Below are 17,500 nucleotides of genomic sequence, written 5' to 3'. Positions count from 1 at the left end.
CAGTCGGATTCTCTGTAGTTGTCTTTCCCATAATTACATAGTCGGATTCTCTGTGGTTGTCTTTCCTTGAGCCCATGTGAATTCATCTTCATACCTTTTCTTGACCTCATGAAGAGTAAGGCAGGGATCACATTAGCCAGCTGCAAGCAGCAGGTTTCCTACATTTCTCTATGGTTCGGCAGCGGAACAGTGGCAACGCTGGTATGCCGCTAGTGTTGAAGAAGCTGAGCGTTGAACTTTGTTCAACTTTTAAAGCGCAACACGAGTGTATTCAAGGCAAACCATTTGTGTTACCATAGGAACGAGATAGAACTTATTATGGTCTGACCGTTGTGTTACGCTCGCCCCTGCCGCTTGCCGCTGGCTAATGTGATCCCCGCCTAAGTGTTCAGGACAGAGAATCTGAACACAGACAGATATTGGAACAGGAGGGGGAATTGTGTGTGTGTATGTGTGTGTGTGTGTGTGTGTGTGTGTGTGTGTGTGTGTGTGTGTGTGTGTGTGTGTGTGTGTGTGTGTGTGTGTGTGTGTGTGTGTGTGTGTGTCTGTGTCTGTGTGTCTGTGTGTGTGAGTACCAGATATTGGAACAAGAGGGGGAAGTGTCTGTGTGTATATGTGTGTGTGTGTGAGTACCAGATATTGGAACAGGAGGGGGAAGATGGCGGACAGACCAGGAGAGAGAGGTTGAGTGTGAAAGGGAGGGAGTACATGGAGGACATGAGGCAAGAGAGACAAACAGGACGTTTAAGGAGAAGAGGGATAGAGAGACAAACAGGATGTTTAAGGAGAAGAGGGATAGAGAGACAAACAGGATGTTTAAGGAGAAGAGGGATAGAGAGACAAACAGGACGTTTAAGGAGAAGAGGGATAGAGAGACAGACAGGACATTTAAGGAGAAGAGGGAAAGAGAGACAAACAGGACATTTAAGGAGAAGAGGGAAAGAGAGAATATAAATGCTAAATGGACTGCATTTATGTAGCGCTTTTTTCAACTCCTGCGAGCACCCAAAGCGCTTTACATTGTCATGACTCATTCACCTATTCACACACAAACACACACACACTCACCAAAGGCGGAGGCTGCCATGCAAGGCGCCCACCTGCTCATCGGAAGCATTGGGGTTAAGTGTCTTGCTCAAGGACACTTTGAACAGGGTCAGGAGGAGTTGGGCTCGAACCAGCAAACTTCCAGTTGCTGGACGACTCCTCTACCTCCTGAGCCACTGCAACCCCAGTATAAGGGAAGAGTGTGGAGATGTGGGGTCAGGGTTCATGGGCCAGGGGTCAATTCACCTTGCGTGTACTGCAGAATTCTCTCCAGGAGGACTGGGTACTTAGTGATGCGCTGTGTCACCAGTAGAATGCATTCTGGTATCTCCCTCCTCCGCACCAGCGAGTTACTGCTCTGTTGCTATGGAGACAACCATTACCCATCACTCACCAACACCAGGGAAAGAGAATAAGTTTATAGAACCCTAAGCATGACGACTGAGGAGCCAATAACAGTGCTAGCACAAAATCAAAGCAACCATGACGATGCTAAGGGAAGAGTGTTTACAAAAACGTGTGTGTGTATGTGGATGTGTGGATATGTGTGTGTGTGTGTGTGTGTGTGTGTGTGTGTGTGTGTGTGTGTGTGTGTGCTTGGTGCATGTGCATGCGTGTGTTTGAGTGAGTGAGTGTATGTGTGTTTGTCCACTTACTTTGATGAAAGTCTGGAAGCGTTTGTTCTGCTGTTGCAGTTCCTTGAAGAAGCTGACGGCCTCGGTGTGGTGACCACAGAATTGACCGTACACCTGCTTCATCCTTTCCGCATTTTCACCAGAGAACTAAACACACACACACACACACACACACACACACACACACACACACACACACACACACACACACACACACACACACACACACACACACACATATTATTAGGTACACTACAACTACTACTGGATCAATCAATCAATCAATCAATCTATCTATCTATCTACATACAGTATCTATCTATCTATCTATCTATCTATCTATCTATCTATCTATGGGGTCAGATGAGAGAGGAGGGCACCTGTTGTAGAAGTATGTCCCCGATGCGATGGATGATGTAGTTCCTGTCCCCGTCTAGGTGGGCGGAGCTATGGCGCCGCTCTCTCATGGCGGACAAGAAGTCCCGGTGCAGAGGTACGAGCTCGTCCAGGCAGGGGAAGATCCGACCAATGGCGTCAGCGTCTAGCTGCACTTCCTCTCTCAGGCCCCGCCTAAAGACCTCGGCCATGATGGACAGCGTCTGGACGTGGTGCAGCTCCGTCTGCATCAGCTCTGACACACACACAAACAAACAAGCAAACAGATAAGTAAATGAGTAAACACACTATGTAAACAGAGTAAATTGAAATCTTCCTTCTTAATTTATGTTAACAATTGAACTGTAACTGTAATGGAAAAAAACAGCCACAACTCTATTATTATTATATTGCTAGTATAAAATCTATAGTACATGGTACTATTACACACACACACACACACACACACACACACACACCATAGATGACGTCCTGTCTCTTGATGATGAGCTTGTCCTGGCCCTTGCTGAAGTGTGTGTCCACGGCCAGGCTCCAGGACTCTGCCTCCAGCTCCGCGGCGTCGGCGCCCAGCTCGCTCTGCAGTGGGGAGTCCACCACATCTACAGAGGCCAGCAGGGGACAAACCAGCAAAGGGCTCAGCACGGACGAGGCTTTCACAGGCCTCAAAAGTCCAAATGGGATGCAGATTTTACAGAGGGTGATTGGCTGAGACTGAGAAAGGTAAAGAGGTGTTATATTAACTCCATCTACAGATGTCAGGAGAGGACAAACAGGGGCCCAGAGAGGTCAAACAGACCTTCACTTTGTTCAAATAGAAGCAGGGACATGAGAATAGAAAGACAAAAATTAGAGCAAGAGAATTTTGTCCCTTCTCGGTTGCCATCCTCACCCTCTACAATGGAGGAATCCGTGGATGTGGATGACTCTGCTTTCTGGAGAGTCTCATCTGATTGGCTGTGGTTTCTCCAAGATGCGGAGTCCGTGTCTCCTTCTGGACTCTCGCTGAGGCTGATGGGACATGGAGTACCAGAGTTACTCTTGCTAAGGCAGATGGGACATGGAGTACCAGAGTTACTCTTGCTAAGGCAGATGGCATATGGAGTACCAGAGTTACTCTCTCTAAGGCTGATGGGATATGGAGTACCAGAGTTACTCTCTCTAAGGCTGATGGGATATGGAGTACCAGAGTTACTCTCTCTAAGGCTGATGGGATATGGAGTACCAGAGTTACTCTCTCTAAGGCTGATGGTATATGGAGTACCAGAGTTACTCTCATTCACTGTGCCTTGATGTTATATCATAAACCAGCTTCAGAGAAAAGAGCCGTTCACAACATAAAGATCATAAAGATAACTATAACTATAAAGATAACTATAACTATAATGTTAAAAGCGTCCACACCGACCAACGATAAGGAAAGTCTATCCTCGTGTTGATGAATGTGATGGCAAAAATTTGATTCTGATTGGCTATCAGCTTTTTAGCATTATCAAGGTAAACAAGGACAGGCTTTGGTCTTTGCTCCTATTCAAAGAAGCCAACTTGAAAGTGAAAGTGTAAAGACAGCAGCTCTTAATAGACAGTGAATGAAAGAGTGAATGAAAGAGTGAATGAAAGAGTGAATGAAAGAGTGAATGAAAGAGTGAATGAAAGAGTGAATGAGAGAGTGAATGAGAGAAAACACAGGGACTGGGGGACAGAGGGGAAAGGGAGGGATAGAGAGGGATAGAAAGAGAGAGAGAGGGACAGCGGAAGAGAGAGAGAAAGTGAGAGAGAGGGAGAGAGGGAGGGAGAGGGAGAGAGAGAGAGGGAGCAAGCGACTGACCGTTCTGATGGTGTGGGAACGCTCCTAGACAGGGTACTGGCCTGGGAGGAGGAGTCTTTGCGGTTGTCCCGGGATACCATCACGGGGAGTGACGCCGTTGTAGACACACTAGTACTCTCACGCACAGTAAAGTCTGAGATAGGGGTGAGAGACAGAGGGAGAGAGAGAGAGAGAGAGAGAGAGAGAGAGAGAGAGAGAGAGAGAGAGAGAGAGGGGGCTCCACATGACTGTCTATAATAATGAAAACATATCGGAAAGTTACCTATGTCCGCCCATGCCCTATTTTCACCCTTTTACGTGTATGTGTCACTTGATATTAATTTCTATACAAACCAAGACGCCAGATTCCTAAAGAAACGCAAGCACCCACCCCATAAGGGTATCTCTGTACTATTATCGGTTGCGTATAACACAATGGATTGTCCGACGCACTGCCAATCATACACAAACTTGACTGCATTTCGTTGTCTTTGTACTTGTACTCTTCAATAAAGTTGAATCTAATCTAATTTAAAAATGACATTGTACAGTGACTCTGTAAATCTGTAAACAGTGTTGTATTGCTGCGTGTACAAAACCGCTTGGAGCTCCAGTGGAATTTTGATTTCGCAACGAGAATTCTCGGTCTAACCGTTGATATGCCGATACATCTGAGCACGGTAAACAAAATCAGATATTTTAGGCAGTAAAATCTCCCGTTAAGAACCAAACCAGATTTTGTTCTCTACACACTTATGGCTACTAAAAAATGTAAGGTTTATTAATCAAATTTTATTCTGAAGTCAGACATTCACAGCACAGTAACCCAAATACACACGTTAAACAAATAATAATAACCAATAAACAAACTTACTTTGTGGTAGAGATGATGTTCTAGACTTTATATTGGAAACTGAATATTTATCCTGGAGTTTCTGTGAGAGTAGACAGAAGCTTTACTCAGACAGGGAGATCAAGATAACACACACATACACACTCATTCACTTCACTGACACACCCATTTTTTTGCACACACACACACACACAGGTTTTGAGTAGCATGTTAAACAACAATCAATTTTCTGTGGAAATAAGCAATGTGTCACTTGTGTGCATTAACCATTAACATGCTTATCATAGAGTTATCTTTGAGGAAAGGTAAACATACACACACACCACACACACACACAAACACACACACACACATACATACCTTGAGGCATGGTGTGGCAGAGTCCCGACAGCCTTTATGGACTGTGAGAGTACAGTCTATGGACAGAGGACAGAGCTATGTTTTAATATACAGTACATAATTGGGCATACACACACACACACACATACACACACATGTGTGTGTGTGTGTATGCCCAATTGTGTATTTTAAAGTATATAAGTATATAGTTATATATTTTAAAATACACAATTGGACATACATAATTACATACACAATTGGACACACACACACACACACACACACACACACACACACACACACACACACACACACACACACACACACACACACACACACATACGTACACACACACACATGCACCAAACCAGAAACCCAAACAAACACAATCAGAGACATACACACACAAGTATACACACACACAAATCTCTCTTTGAACATTCTTTTGTCATCTTTTAATGAAACAAACATCAAACTGTGTTAATAAAGAAAGAGAGAAACAAGTGAAAATGAGAAGGATGTCTGACTGATTGTGTATACAGTACGTGTGTGGATGAAAGTGTGTGTTTGTGTTTGTCTATGAGTGCGTGTGTGTGTGTGTGTGTGTGTGTGTGTGTGTGTGTACTCACTAGAGCAGTGCAGCAACTCCTTCCCCGTGGCTGGCTTGTCACACACCAGGCAGACGGACTGTCCAGCGCAGGACCCGGAGGAGAAGAGGTGGCCGTTGGACTGCCTGTCTTTCCCCTCGCGGTCCTTCGCCTTTCCCTTAGAGAACCACAGAGACATCAGGCTCAGTCCAGCTGCTCCAACATCCGCACACACACACACAGACACTTCACGTTCTCACCTTCTCTCTCTCTCTCTCTCTCTCTCTCTCTCTCTCACACACACACACACACACACACACACACACACACACACAGATTTCCAGTCTTAGGTCCTGTCAAGCTGACTTGATGAGATCTAGTAAAGCTGAATGCCTGCGCCTCAGTGCTGCTGGAGGAGAATTTGGGGTTTCACTAAAAGAGGCCAACTAGTGTTGGATGGGTTAATCATTAACATGGACAAGCATGGGACTTTGGTGTGTGTGTGTGTGTATGATTTTGTCTGTGAGTATGTGTGTGTGAGAGAGAGAGAGAAAGAAAGAGAGAGAGAGAGCGAGACAGAGAGAGAGAGAGAGAGCGAGAGAGAGTGATGACACTCTGTAAGTATTTGTGTGTGTCGCGTCTCTAGGTGTCTCCTGTGAATGATTTCAGAACTGGACTGTCGGCCTTCAGCAGTGATGTCAGCAGGAGACAGCAGACACTGACCCAGATATCCGGTCAGAAATCTGGACTTCCCCACCGGTGTGATTACAGTACAACAACATGAACAATATGTTTGTGACTCGACTCTAAACAGATCACCTGAACAGGCGGTAAATCAAGTTCAAGTACACACACCCACGCACATGCACACGCAGTAAACACAAACACAGGCAGTGTTAACTTTCGATTTCCACAGACAATATCACATGGTCTAATGACTTTATTGCTAGACATTTATCTGTGTGGCCTGTGATTCCTAGTGCTTTCTAATGTATGTTTGCTGAGCTTAAATATCAGCAACTCCTTAAAACAACCTTTCACTAAAACGGTGGACTCCTCGTTAAAACAACCTTTCCGTAAAACAGTGGACTCCTCCTTAAAATAATCTTTCACTAGAACGTTCATGCTGTTCTCAGAACTTCATTCTTTCTCTCATTCTCTCTGTTAATCAGTCAATCAGACTTTATTCAAATAGCACGATTACTGCAGGGCAGCAATGCAAGGTGCTTAACGGCGTGCTCAAACTATGCCATCCGTACCGAACCTACGTACGAACCCCAAAGTCTGGTTCGTTTAATCCGGGCCCGGGTCAGCTTGAGGAGGTGGTCTCAGGCTTGGTACCATTCGGCTTATGATCGCGCCTATGCCTATGCGCCAACCGTTCCTGGGTACAGTTTCATAATATGCAGTGTGGGTGCGGACCAAGAACAGGAGAGAAGCGTACTCTGGCACGGTACAAGTTAACCGTGCTCAGTACGCCCTAAGACACACTTGAGATGTTATACTATCAAAAGAATGAAGCGAAACGAAGGCCTATCACCTATCTGAGTCACACTGACTTGTGCTTTGTTTTCATGTGAACTTGGACATGATTTTCGTATTAGCTCAGGAGCTCTTTTTTTCTCCTTGGCCTGTTTGAGAGGAAAACGTCATTCTGAGTGCAGTAATCATGCTATTTGAATAGTCTGATTGACTGATTAACAGAGAGAATGAGAGAAAGAATGAAGTTCTGAGGGAGGGAAGGCGGCTTCAGATGCACTGTGCTGAAGCTGCACATAAGAGCTTTGCTTTGAGCGGCGCTCAGCCTGCTGATAGGAGGTCTAAATGAGGAGTTTAAAAGAAGTGTTTACAGAGTGTTGAGACAGTGTCCCAGTGCGCAAGATCTTCAAAGTGTTGAGACAATGTCCCAGTGTGCAAGATCTTCAAAGTGTTGAGACAATGTCCCAGTGTGTGAGATCTACAAAGTGTTGAGACAATGTCCCAGTGTGTGAGATCTACAAAGTGTTGAGACATGTCCCAGTGTGTGAGATCTACAAAGTGTTGAGACATGTCCCAGTGTGTGAGATCTACAAAGTGTTGAGACAATGTCCCAGTGTGTGAGACACCTGCTGAGTGTTGAGACAGTGTCCCAGTACGTGAGACCTGCTGATAGTTGAGACAGTGTGGTCACTGTGTGATACCTGCTAAGTATAAGTATAAGTATATATACTTTTTTGATCCCTTGAGGGAAATTTGGTCTCTGCATTTAACCCAATCGGTGAATTAGTGAAACACAAACAGCACACAGTGAACACACAGTGAGGTGAAGCACACACTAATCCCGGCGCAGTGAGCTGCCTGCTTCAACGGTGGCGCTCGGGGAGCAGTGAGGGGTTAGGTGCCTTGCTCAAGGGCACTTCAGCTGCAGCCCACTGGTCGGGGCTCGAACCGGCAACCCTCCGGTTACAAGTCCAGAGTGCTAACCAGTGGGCCACGGTGAGTGCTGAGTGTTGAGACAGCTTGGTCATTGTGCACAGTCCCAGTGTGTGAGGTCTATTGAGCTCTCTTATCACCGCTGTGTCAACAACATGAGTGCCGGTACGGAAAAAGCTGTCAGACATTCAGATGATTTTTAAGTGCCGTTTTCCTCATTCTTTTGTTTCCCCTAGTTTGTTTATGCTGAGGGTGCTGAACACGTGGCTCCAGAGCAAGCTGAAGCTGAGTGCTTGTCTGTATGTGTGCTTATCTGTCAGTGGGTGTGTGTGTGTGTGTGTGTGTGTGTGTGTATGTGTGTGTGTGTGTGTGTGTGTGTGTGTGTGTGTGTGTGTGTGTGTCTGTGTATAAGAGTGTGTGTGTGTGTGTGTGTGTGTGTGTGTGTGTGTGTATGTGTGTGTGTGTGTGTGTGTGTGTGTGTGTGTATGTGTGTGTGTGTGTGTGTGTGTGTGTGTCTGTGTATAAGAGTGTGTGTGTGTGTGTGTGTGTGTGTGTGGGGGGGGGCTGCTAATGCATTTCTCTCACCTTGTTTTTGTTGCGTGTGCTGGACATGCGGCTCTTGAGGAAGCTGAATGTCCGGCTGACTTTGTACTTCTCCGACTCGTTCTTGGAGGGGATGATGTACCTGTCCCACTCCTCCTCCTCGATCCTGCACGGACAGAGAGACGAGACGTCAGTGACCCACACCGCCCGCTGCCAGTGCATCGCAGCACTGCACACTGCTCACAGGGTTAGTCGGCTTGTTGGACCCATGCAGTTGTAGTGGGCAGGTGCTGAGGGGGGGGGGGGGGTTACGTTGGGTTCTCGAGAGGTAGCGTTTGAGGAACAGCAAAAGACAAACAATGCCCCACAGCGAGGCCGGCAGAAACCTACACAGAACAAGCGGTCCCTCAATGAGGAATCATGACTTGGGTCACATGCTGAATCCAGACGAGAACTTAGTGGGTAGCGATGCCTCAGTGGACGTTCAGAGGAAATGACACAGCAGACATGAGTGTCACATTCGTAGGAGGGGGAGGGGGTTGTTAGGACATGCAGTTGTGGTGGGGGTGGGGGTGGGGCACTATTGTGTGTTAGAGAATGTTAAGGGGTGTCAAGAGGTCAGGTTCTAGCTAGTGTGACCTCTAAGAGGTCAACGTCAGAGGTCATGCTAATGTGTGGCCTCTAAAAGGTCAGAGTTAGCGATCATGCTAATGCTAACAGTAATGCTAGCGCAGGCTCGTGGACTGCGGCCCGTGACTGAGCTCTAGCTACAGTGACGTGACGTGACGTACTCTTTGAGGAACTCGGAGAGTGTGAGGTGCTGGAGGGAGTCGGCCAGCTCCACATTGGACTCGTCCTCGGCCGACTGAGCTCTCCTGCGGAACCTCAACTCCCTACACACACACACACACACACACACACACACGCGTAAGCATACACACACACATAAGCATACACACACACACACACACACATGCATAGGAACACACACACACACACACACACACACACACACACGTAGGCATACACACACTACACAAGCATGGGCACACACAAACACACACACATACACACACACACACAGGCATAGACACACACATATACACATGCATAGGCACACACACACACACACACACACAAGTAGGCATACACATACCACACAAGCACCACACAGGCACACACACAGACTTCCCTTGTTATGTCCCTCTTCTGCACAGGGTAAACACACAAGACTTTGAAAAGACACAGTTCTTGTCCTCTTTATTTCTCTCTCTGTATCTCTTCCACTGAACTCCCTCATGTTTGTTCTTTATCGCTATGTAAATAAACACATATAATCATCTTCGTTACTGGACAAGACCAATGCTCATTGTCTGCAATACACACACACACACACACACACACACACACAAACACACACACATACACACACACACACACAAACCCCTCTCTAACTCAACCTATCACATATGCGCTTTAGTGAGTCTCCTCTGGATGGTGCTACAGTACTACAACAGCAATCACACACACACACACACACACACACACACACACACACACACACAGAGACACAGACACAGACACAGACACACACACACACTCCCTACTCCACTGAATGAACAGAGAGGAGGGGAGCATAGGGTGGAGGGAGGAAGGAAGGGAGAAGGGGAGAGGGGAAAGCCTTTTGTTAGATCAGAGAGAGAGAGGCAGAGAGAGAGAGAGGAAGAGGGAGGGAAAGAGAGATTGTGGCAGAGAGGGAAAGTAATAAAGAGGAAAACAGAGAGAGGGATAGAGGGAGAGATGTAGAGAGAGAGAGAGAGAGAGAGAGAGAGAGAGAGACATGGAGGACACAGAGGGAGGTATAACCACACTGTCAGAGAGGAAGTCTTTAGGGAAAACAAGGTCAGCCTGGCCCTCTTATCAAAGGTAACATGAGCCAAAAAACTCAGATATGGGATATGGACACACACACACACACACACACACACACACACACACACACACAGTATAGACTGCCTGAAACACTGTAACAACTTCCTTGCCAATAATTGTGCTGTTCCACTGCCATTCTAGTATTTATTTCCAAAGCCCACAGACGCTGCTCAGCCCAGACCCACCCACAATGCGCGCACACACACACACACACACACACACACACACACACACACACACACACACACACACACACACACACACACAGACACACACTAGTATGCACAACTCTTCTCTGGCCTCTCTTGTCCTTTCTCTCTGCTGTTGTATTTTCTTACAAAGACAAATGATCGATTGCTCGCCTTTACCGCAAAAGATGTTTGATTGACAAATGAAAGGGATTTTATAGGAAGCCGTCTGTAAAACTGAATGCATGTAGAAAACATTTCCTGTGCAGTTTATGAATCAGTATCAAAGAGGCAACTCTGGGTCAAATGGTCTTCACTGGAGAATTTTCTTTTTTTCACTGTTTTATTTGGTGAGACTGACCAGAACCTAAATGCATCGTATGATGAAAGATGTGACCCTCCTCGGAGAGCCTGAGGACAAATGATACTCTCTATCTGCTGAATAACATGCCCAAGACCAACAACCTCAAAGACTAAAAATGAACAAGAGTGGAAAAGACATGATGGAAAAAAAGAGAGAAAAAAAGAGTTACAAAAAGGGGAGGAAGAGGAGAATAAAAACACTCTAGACAGCTCAACTAAACAACAGAACCCTTCGGTCTCCTGGCAACCCAGTCGCCAGAGCAACACTGGAGAGTTCCAACTGTAGACCAGAGACCAGGGGAGCAGGAGGGACACAGAGAATGAGAGGAAAGAGAGGGATACAAAGAACGAGAGGAAAGAGAAGGATACAAAGAACGAGAGGAAAGAGAGGGGGAAGGAAAATAACGAGAGAGAATTGCGAAAGAGAGAAACTGATTGTTTCTGTGCGTGTATGTGCGTACCTTTTCTCCTGTGCTGATTCAGTGAGGCCAAGCACTCTCTGCTCTGTGGACACAAACAACAACAACATTCCCGTCAGACAAACACACACAGACACACACTGTATCTGAGATAAACCACACAGGGTCAAGCACTCCTCACATCACCACAGAGGGGTCATTCACACAGCTTCATTGATTCAGAGGCAGAGGTGGAAAAGTCCGGCTTCAGAAAGTAAAAGTCCAACCATGTATTGGTTTACCTGTGCACTTAACACAGGTGATCTCACAGATTAGCTGCTCTCCCTGGCTGAAGAGTTGTGCTAATCAGAATCAGCTGGTTTAAGTGAATGGTTGGCACAGATATGTGGTAGGACTTTCACTTTCTGAATCTGCACTTCTCCACCTCTGTTCAGAGGCAGCGTCTCGCGACTAGGCCTCGATGCAGAGCCACTGAATCCATGATTCGCCCTCTACAACGCATATGGCAGCTCGAAATTCACCCTCAATACTGCACACGGCAGGTTGTAATTCCCCCTGAATTACGCACGTGTTTCATTCCTCTATAACATAGACGTGATTTGTTGCTCTATAACGCACATGTGTTTCATTCCTCTATAACACACACGTGATTCGTTCCTCTATAACGCACGTAGTTTATTCCTTTATAACTCACATGTGATTCGTTCCTCTATGATGCACATGTGATTCGTTCCTCCATAACGCACATGGCAGGGGTCTTATGAATGAAGCACTTAAGGGCTGAGCGCTGCCAGAGGTGGTTCTAAATGGCTGGGTTCTGCTACAGCATATAATTATGATGGTGAATGTGGCCGTAGGCTGATATTAACACTCGCCTGGAGGGGACGAAAAGGAGAGAGGTTCCAGCCGTGTGGTCAGGAGGGGAAATCACACATTCACATACACACACACACACACACACACACACACATTTGCTAGAGCATGAGGACGGACACACACACACACACACACACACACACACACACACACATTTGCTAGAGCATGAGGACGGACGGACACACACACACACACACACACACACACACACACACAACGGTGAACAAAACCCTGATCTTAAGAGCAGATGTTTGATGCACACACACCACTGGGCCTTTGTGTGATTTTTCATATTCACACACACACACACACACACACACACACACACACACTTAGGAATGCGCAGAATCACTCAATCAGCCTGGGGAGATCAGACGGGTCCATAACGCTCATGCACCACTTCACACTTTGATGCCATCACAAGTCTGTCCTTCCACCGAACACCTGAACAGCAGCATATGATAATGTACCAATGCAGCCACAGAGAAACAGCAGCATATGATAATGTACCAATGCAGCCACAGAGAAACAGCAGCATATGATAATGTACCAATGCAGCCACAGAGAAACAGCAGCAGCGGAAACTTTTCACACACACATGTACAATACATACACATGTATACACGTACCCATATACACACAATTTCACTACCACACACATGGTTACACACACATGGGATTGGAGAGAAGCAAGCCTGGATGATGATCAGGTACAGACACACAGACACGCACACACACGCGCACATGCACACACACACACACACACACACACACACACACACACACACACACACACACACACACACACACACACACACACACAGAGACCCATGCTGTTAGCGTTGGTGTGTTGAGCAGAAGCGAGAGGAAGGAGTGTGTGAGGCCAGTACTTACTAACAGGGTTGAGGATGTAGAGAGATTTAGACAGAGAAAGAGCCTGCAAGAGAGACCGACTGCCACTGCTGCTGGAGAAGGCGCCATCTACAGGACACAGTGGACATGACAACTCAACTCAACTTAACTCCACTCACTAGGGCCCCTGTAGCAGGACTGAGAAAGACTGGAGTGTGTGAGATACACCTTCATACTCTCACATATTTAAAAGAGGCATGTGGAAATCTGGAGGCTTCGAGTTGTCTGGAACGCAGCCACTCGGCACTTAATGAACAGTGGCACATGTGGTATGACGTGGTATTACAAGAGACCAGGCCTAGCGATATCTGGTTTGCATGCTAACTTCAGTGGATATAACACAGAGCATAGGTGTCTTTGACATCACGTCATGTTTATGTCATAGGTGTCTTTGACATCACGTCATGTTTATGTCATAGGTGTATTTGATATTATGTCATGTTAATGTCATAGGTGTTTTTGACATTACGTCAAAATGGTTGTTTCTTCACATTCTGTTGCTAAAGCACCTTTAAGTAACATTTAAGTAACATTTCTGTCAGATCCATATGGTTGTCTTGTGGACCAGGGCAGATCCTGACCGGCCTTGAGAGGATGCCCACCCCCATCCCCACCCCCCAGGTTTGACTCAGGTCTCTGTTTCCTTTCCTGTGGTCATCATCTCTATGGTTTCTCTCAGGGGCCCTCAGAGACCAGAGCCTTGAGACAACACTCAATATCAATGGTGCAGCGCAAATAAATAAAACAGAACCTGAGGTTGACCAGAGCCCGCTCAAATGAGCCAGTTAATGTCAGAAACAGAACTGACAGAATAACAAGAGAGAGAGAAAGAGAGAAAGAGAATGAGAGAGAGAAAGAAAGAGAGAGAGAGAGAGAGATTAGTGAGGAAGAGATCTCATTCCACAGAAATGTAAACAGGACCCACGGTTAACAAGCTGTCTGAACAAGCTTCCTGTGAGGAGAACAGCAAACCTTCCCAAACCGCAGACTTGCCAGCCATACAGCCCTGGACTATCGCAGAGGAGAGACGAGAGAGACGGAACTCCAACCTGCCCAAACCGCAGGCTAGCCACACAGCCCTGGACTATCGCAGAGGGGAGAAAGAGAGAGTGAGATGAGAGAAACACGACTCTGAACTCCAGCTGTCTGACCAGCAGTCTACAGATGTCAGAATCCGAACCGAGCCAGAATGAGGGAATGATATGCATGAACCGCCTATATGACCCTGAACTATAGGGACAGAGACAAAGACGCGATGAAGATAAAGACGAAGACAAAGGCGAAAACGAAGATAAATTGAAATAACTGTCGGCCATCTGAGCAACTATCTTCGTAAAGCTGACTTCCTACATTCTATATGGGCGTGTTAGCACCAGGCTCAGACTCCGGGCAGACAGAGACGGCAAGCACCATCTGAGAGGGCGACTACTGAGAGGGATAACTCCAGCAGTCTTCATATGAGGCTGTCTTAGTATCCCAATTAAACGCGGGTGACAAAGAGGCTACAGTACATCAGCGCAGATTAAATGTCCAGCTCAAAGCAGGAACCAAAGCAAGCCAGACTGAGAGGAGAACTGTGCCTTTTTTACAGTACCATGTCCATATCTGGGTCTCAGAACTAGAACCAGGACAGATTCTGTATGAACCGTCTCCATGTCCCAGTCTCAGCACCAGAACCAGCACCAGTGTGAGACTAAAATAACTCTCTCTGCACTGACAGACTCTCTCTTACTTCAAGAAAGAGAACCTGACAAGGCTAGAGAGCGACATTATTTGAATCTACTGTATGTATATCAGTATCTAGAACAAGGCAACACTGACACTAGATGACGGACGCTAGATGATGCTATCTCAGTACCAGAACCATCCAGGCTGAGAGAACAACCTTCTTCATAGTACAGTCCAATATAGTACATTCCACTGTAGTACAGTATGGTATAGTACATTCCACTGTAGTACAGTATGGTATTGTACAGTCCACTGTAGTACAGTATGGTATAGCGCAGTCCACTGTAGTACAGTACGGTATAGTGCAGTCCACTGTAGTAAAGTACGGTATAGCACAGTTCCTGAATCTGCGATCAAACAGCGGTTACCATTAGCTCTCCTCTCTCTTTATAGTCCAGTCTAGTGTAGTTCCTGAAGCTGCATCAGGACAGATCAAGCAGCGAATAGTATCCCCTCTCCTCTCTCTTTACAGTATAGTCTAATCTGTGTTGAGATAGATCAAACAATGGACACCAGCAGCTCTCTCTACTACACTGACAGCCTGAGCCAGAGGTTCAGAGAATGCCCAGAGGACCAGAACGGACCAGTCTGGAGACCAGAGAATGCCCAGAGGACCAGAACGGACCAGTCTGGAGACCAGAGAATGCCCAGAGGACCAGAACGGACCAGTCTGGAGACCAGAGAATGCCCAGAGGACCAGAACGGACCAGTCTGGAGACCAGAGAATGCCCAGAGAACCAGAACGGACCAGTCTGGAGACCAGCGCGCCTGTCCACTACTAGTGACTGTCAGGATGACAGGTGAAAGGTGAAAGGTGAAAGGTGTGAGAGAGGAGGCTGACCTGGTGTGTTTTCGGGGGTGTGTGTGTGTGCCTCTCGGCTGAAACGAGGGGGCAGCAGGCTGATCTTCGGGCAGGAGTACGAGTAGGAGCGCAGACGCACCCCATGATCCGCCGTGTTCTGTGGGCGCACACACACACACACACATACACACACACACACACACACACACAGACAGATGAGCAACACACACACACACACATAGACACATACACACAGATGAGCAACACACACACACACACACACACACACACACACACACACTGTACATAAAAAGCACAATTCCGCTCACCCTACACCACCCCTTGTCTACACATACATCCATACACACACACACATTTAAAAAGTTCTTTACTTCCTATAGCCCACATTATTATGTCACAGCTATATTACAAATAGCATTTCTGTAAGTGAGTGTGTGTGTGTGTGTGTGTGTGTGTGTGTGTGTGTTCCACCTTTGTAGGGGCGTGGCTCTGGGCGGAGGAGGCGGAAAGAGTGCGCGTGCAAGTCAGCTCGGGGGCGTGGTCAGCACTGTCCCTCTCGTCTCCGCTGGGCAGTGCCGTTTTCATCAGGATCTCATCCTCCTCTTCCTCACTGTCCACCTCAAGGGCCACCAGTGTGGGGCTGAGGCTGAGACACACACACACACACACCACACACCACACAGCACACAACACACACACACACACACGAGCACACAACTCTTTTCTTTGATATAAAGTATTCACACAAGCAGGCCACCAATACTGTAAATGTTGGTAACATAGTCACACCAAAAAAACTGGCCAATCAGGAAAGAGCTCCTACCTGAGGTCACATGACCCTGAGGGCAGGCTCTGCGCCTGATTGGTGGGTTCGGAGCGTGAGGAGCGCAGGAGTCTGGCTAGCGCCATGTCAGCGGGAGAAGGGGATGAGAGAGGAGAGGGGGAGGAGAGAGAGGGAGAGATAGAGCGCTTTTCTTCTCCACCAGGAGGGGGCGTATCCGTGGCACCGGGTGGAGCAGAGCCCGTCTCCCCGTCTGTGGTCGTGCTGCCGCTCGTCACCCCGGCAACTGGCATCTTCTCTTCAGGGTCGTTAATCTACAGCAGAAGTGGGGACACTACTAAATCAGCGTGGGTGTGCTTGCGAGGTTGTACATGTACATGTTTGTTTGTCTATGTGTCTCTGGATGGATGTGTGTGTGTGTGTGTGTGTGTGTGTGTGTGTGTGTGTGTGTGTGTGTGTGTGTGTGTGTGTGTGTGTGTGTGTGTGTGTGTGTGTGTGTGTGTGTGTTCTTACCTGTCCTTTCCCATTAAGCATGGCACTGAGGCGTGCCGCAGCAGACGTGGTGGGGTGTGTGCGTGTGTGTCCTTGCTTGGAGGAAGCTGTGGGAGAGCAGGATTTCTCTGGAGTAGGGTAAAGACACACACACACACACACACACACACACACACACACACAGACAGACAGAGAAAGAGAGAAAGAGAGAGAGAGAGAGAGAGAGAGAGAGAGGAAAAGAGAAACGATAAATATAATATGACACTGTTATACTACTGTACCTAATCTGTAATAAAATCATACGACCATAAACTGTATCTGACATATTCATGAGCTGGTTCTGTCTGCATTATTATGGAGAGTTCTGACC

The 17,500-nt window shown here is 47.0% G+C and overlaps 1 protein-coding gene across 4 annotated transcripts in view; it reads right to left on the bottom strand.

The window, feature by feature from the left end:
- The window catches only part of arhgef28a (Rho guanine nucleotide exchange factor (GEF) 28a), an 89,748-nt gene that overhangs the window by 18,084 nt on the left and 54,164 nt on the right, over positions 1 to 17,500 (bottom strand). The window contains exons 10-26 of one of the 4 annotated variants that reach the window (XM_076284070.1): positions 17,152 to 17,258; positions 16,681 to 16,952; positions 16,329 to 16,503; positions 15,876 to 15,993; positions 13,289 to 13,375; positions 11,561 to 11,603; positions 9,408 to 9,509; positions 8,659 to 8,782; positions 5,704 to 5,839; positions 5,096 to 5,151; positions 4,757 to 4,817; positions 3,904 to 4,036; positions 2,968 to 3,086; positions 2,537 to 2,677; positions 2,063 to 2,313; positions 1,704 to 1,829; positions 1,294 to 1,411 (exon numbers count right to left, since the gene is read on the bottom strand). In XM_076284070.1, the coding sequence (XP_076140185.1) occupies positions 1,294 to 1,411; positions 1,704 to 1,829; positions 2,063 to 2,313; positions 2,537 to 2,677; positions 2,968 to 3,086; positions 3,904 to 4,036; positions 4,757 to 4,817; positions 5,096 to 5,151; positions 5,704 to 5,839; positions 8,659 to 8,782; positions 9,408 to 9,509; positions 11,561 to 11,603; positions 13,289 to 13,375; positions 15,876 to 15,993; positions 16,329 to 16,503; positions 16,681 to 16,952; positions 17,152 to 17,258 (2,169 nt within the window). The remainder of the gene's footprint in view (positions 1 to 1,293; positions 1,412 to 1,703; positions 1,830 to 2,062; positions 2,314 to 2,536; positions 2,678 to 2,967; positions 3,087 to 3,903; positions 4,037 to 4,756; positions 4,818 to 5,095; positions 5,152 to 5,703; positions 5,840 to 8,658; positions 8,783 to 9,407; positions 9,510 to 11,560; positions 11,604 to 13,288; positions 13,376 to 15,875; positions 15,994 to 16,328; positions 16,504 to 16,680; positions 16,953 to 17,151; positions 17,259 to 17,500) is intronic. The other 3 variants (XM_076284073.1, XM_076284071.1, XM_076284074.1) reach the window with 3 other exon arrangements.

This window comes from Alosa pseudoharengus, unplaced genomic scaffold (assembly GCF_046254945.1).
Source record: "Alosa pseudoharengus isolate Yale_2024_CS ecotype anadromous, Long Island Sound unplaced genomic scaffold, YU_APseudo_1.1 YU_APseudo_1.1_scf_14, whole genome shotgun sequence".
Lineage (NCBI taxonomy): Eukaryota > Metazoa > Chordata > Actinopteri > Clupeiformes > Clupeidae > Alosa > Alosa pseudoharengus.
This window is presented reverse-complemented; position numbering and strand designations above follow the sequence as displayed.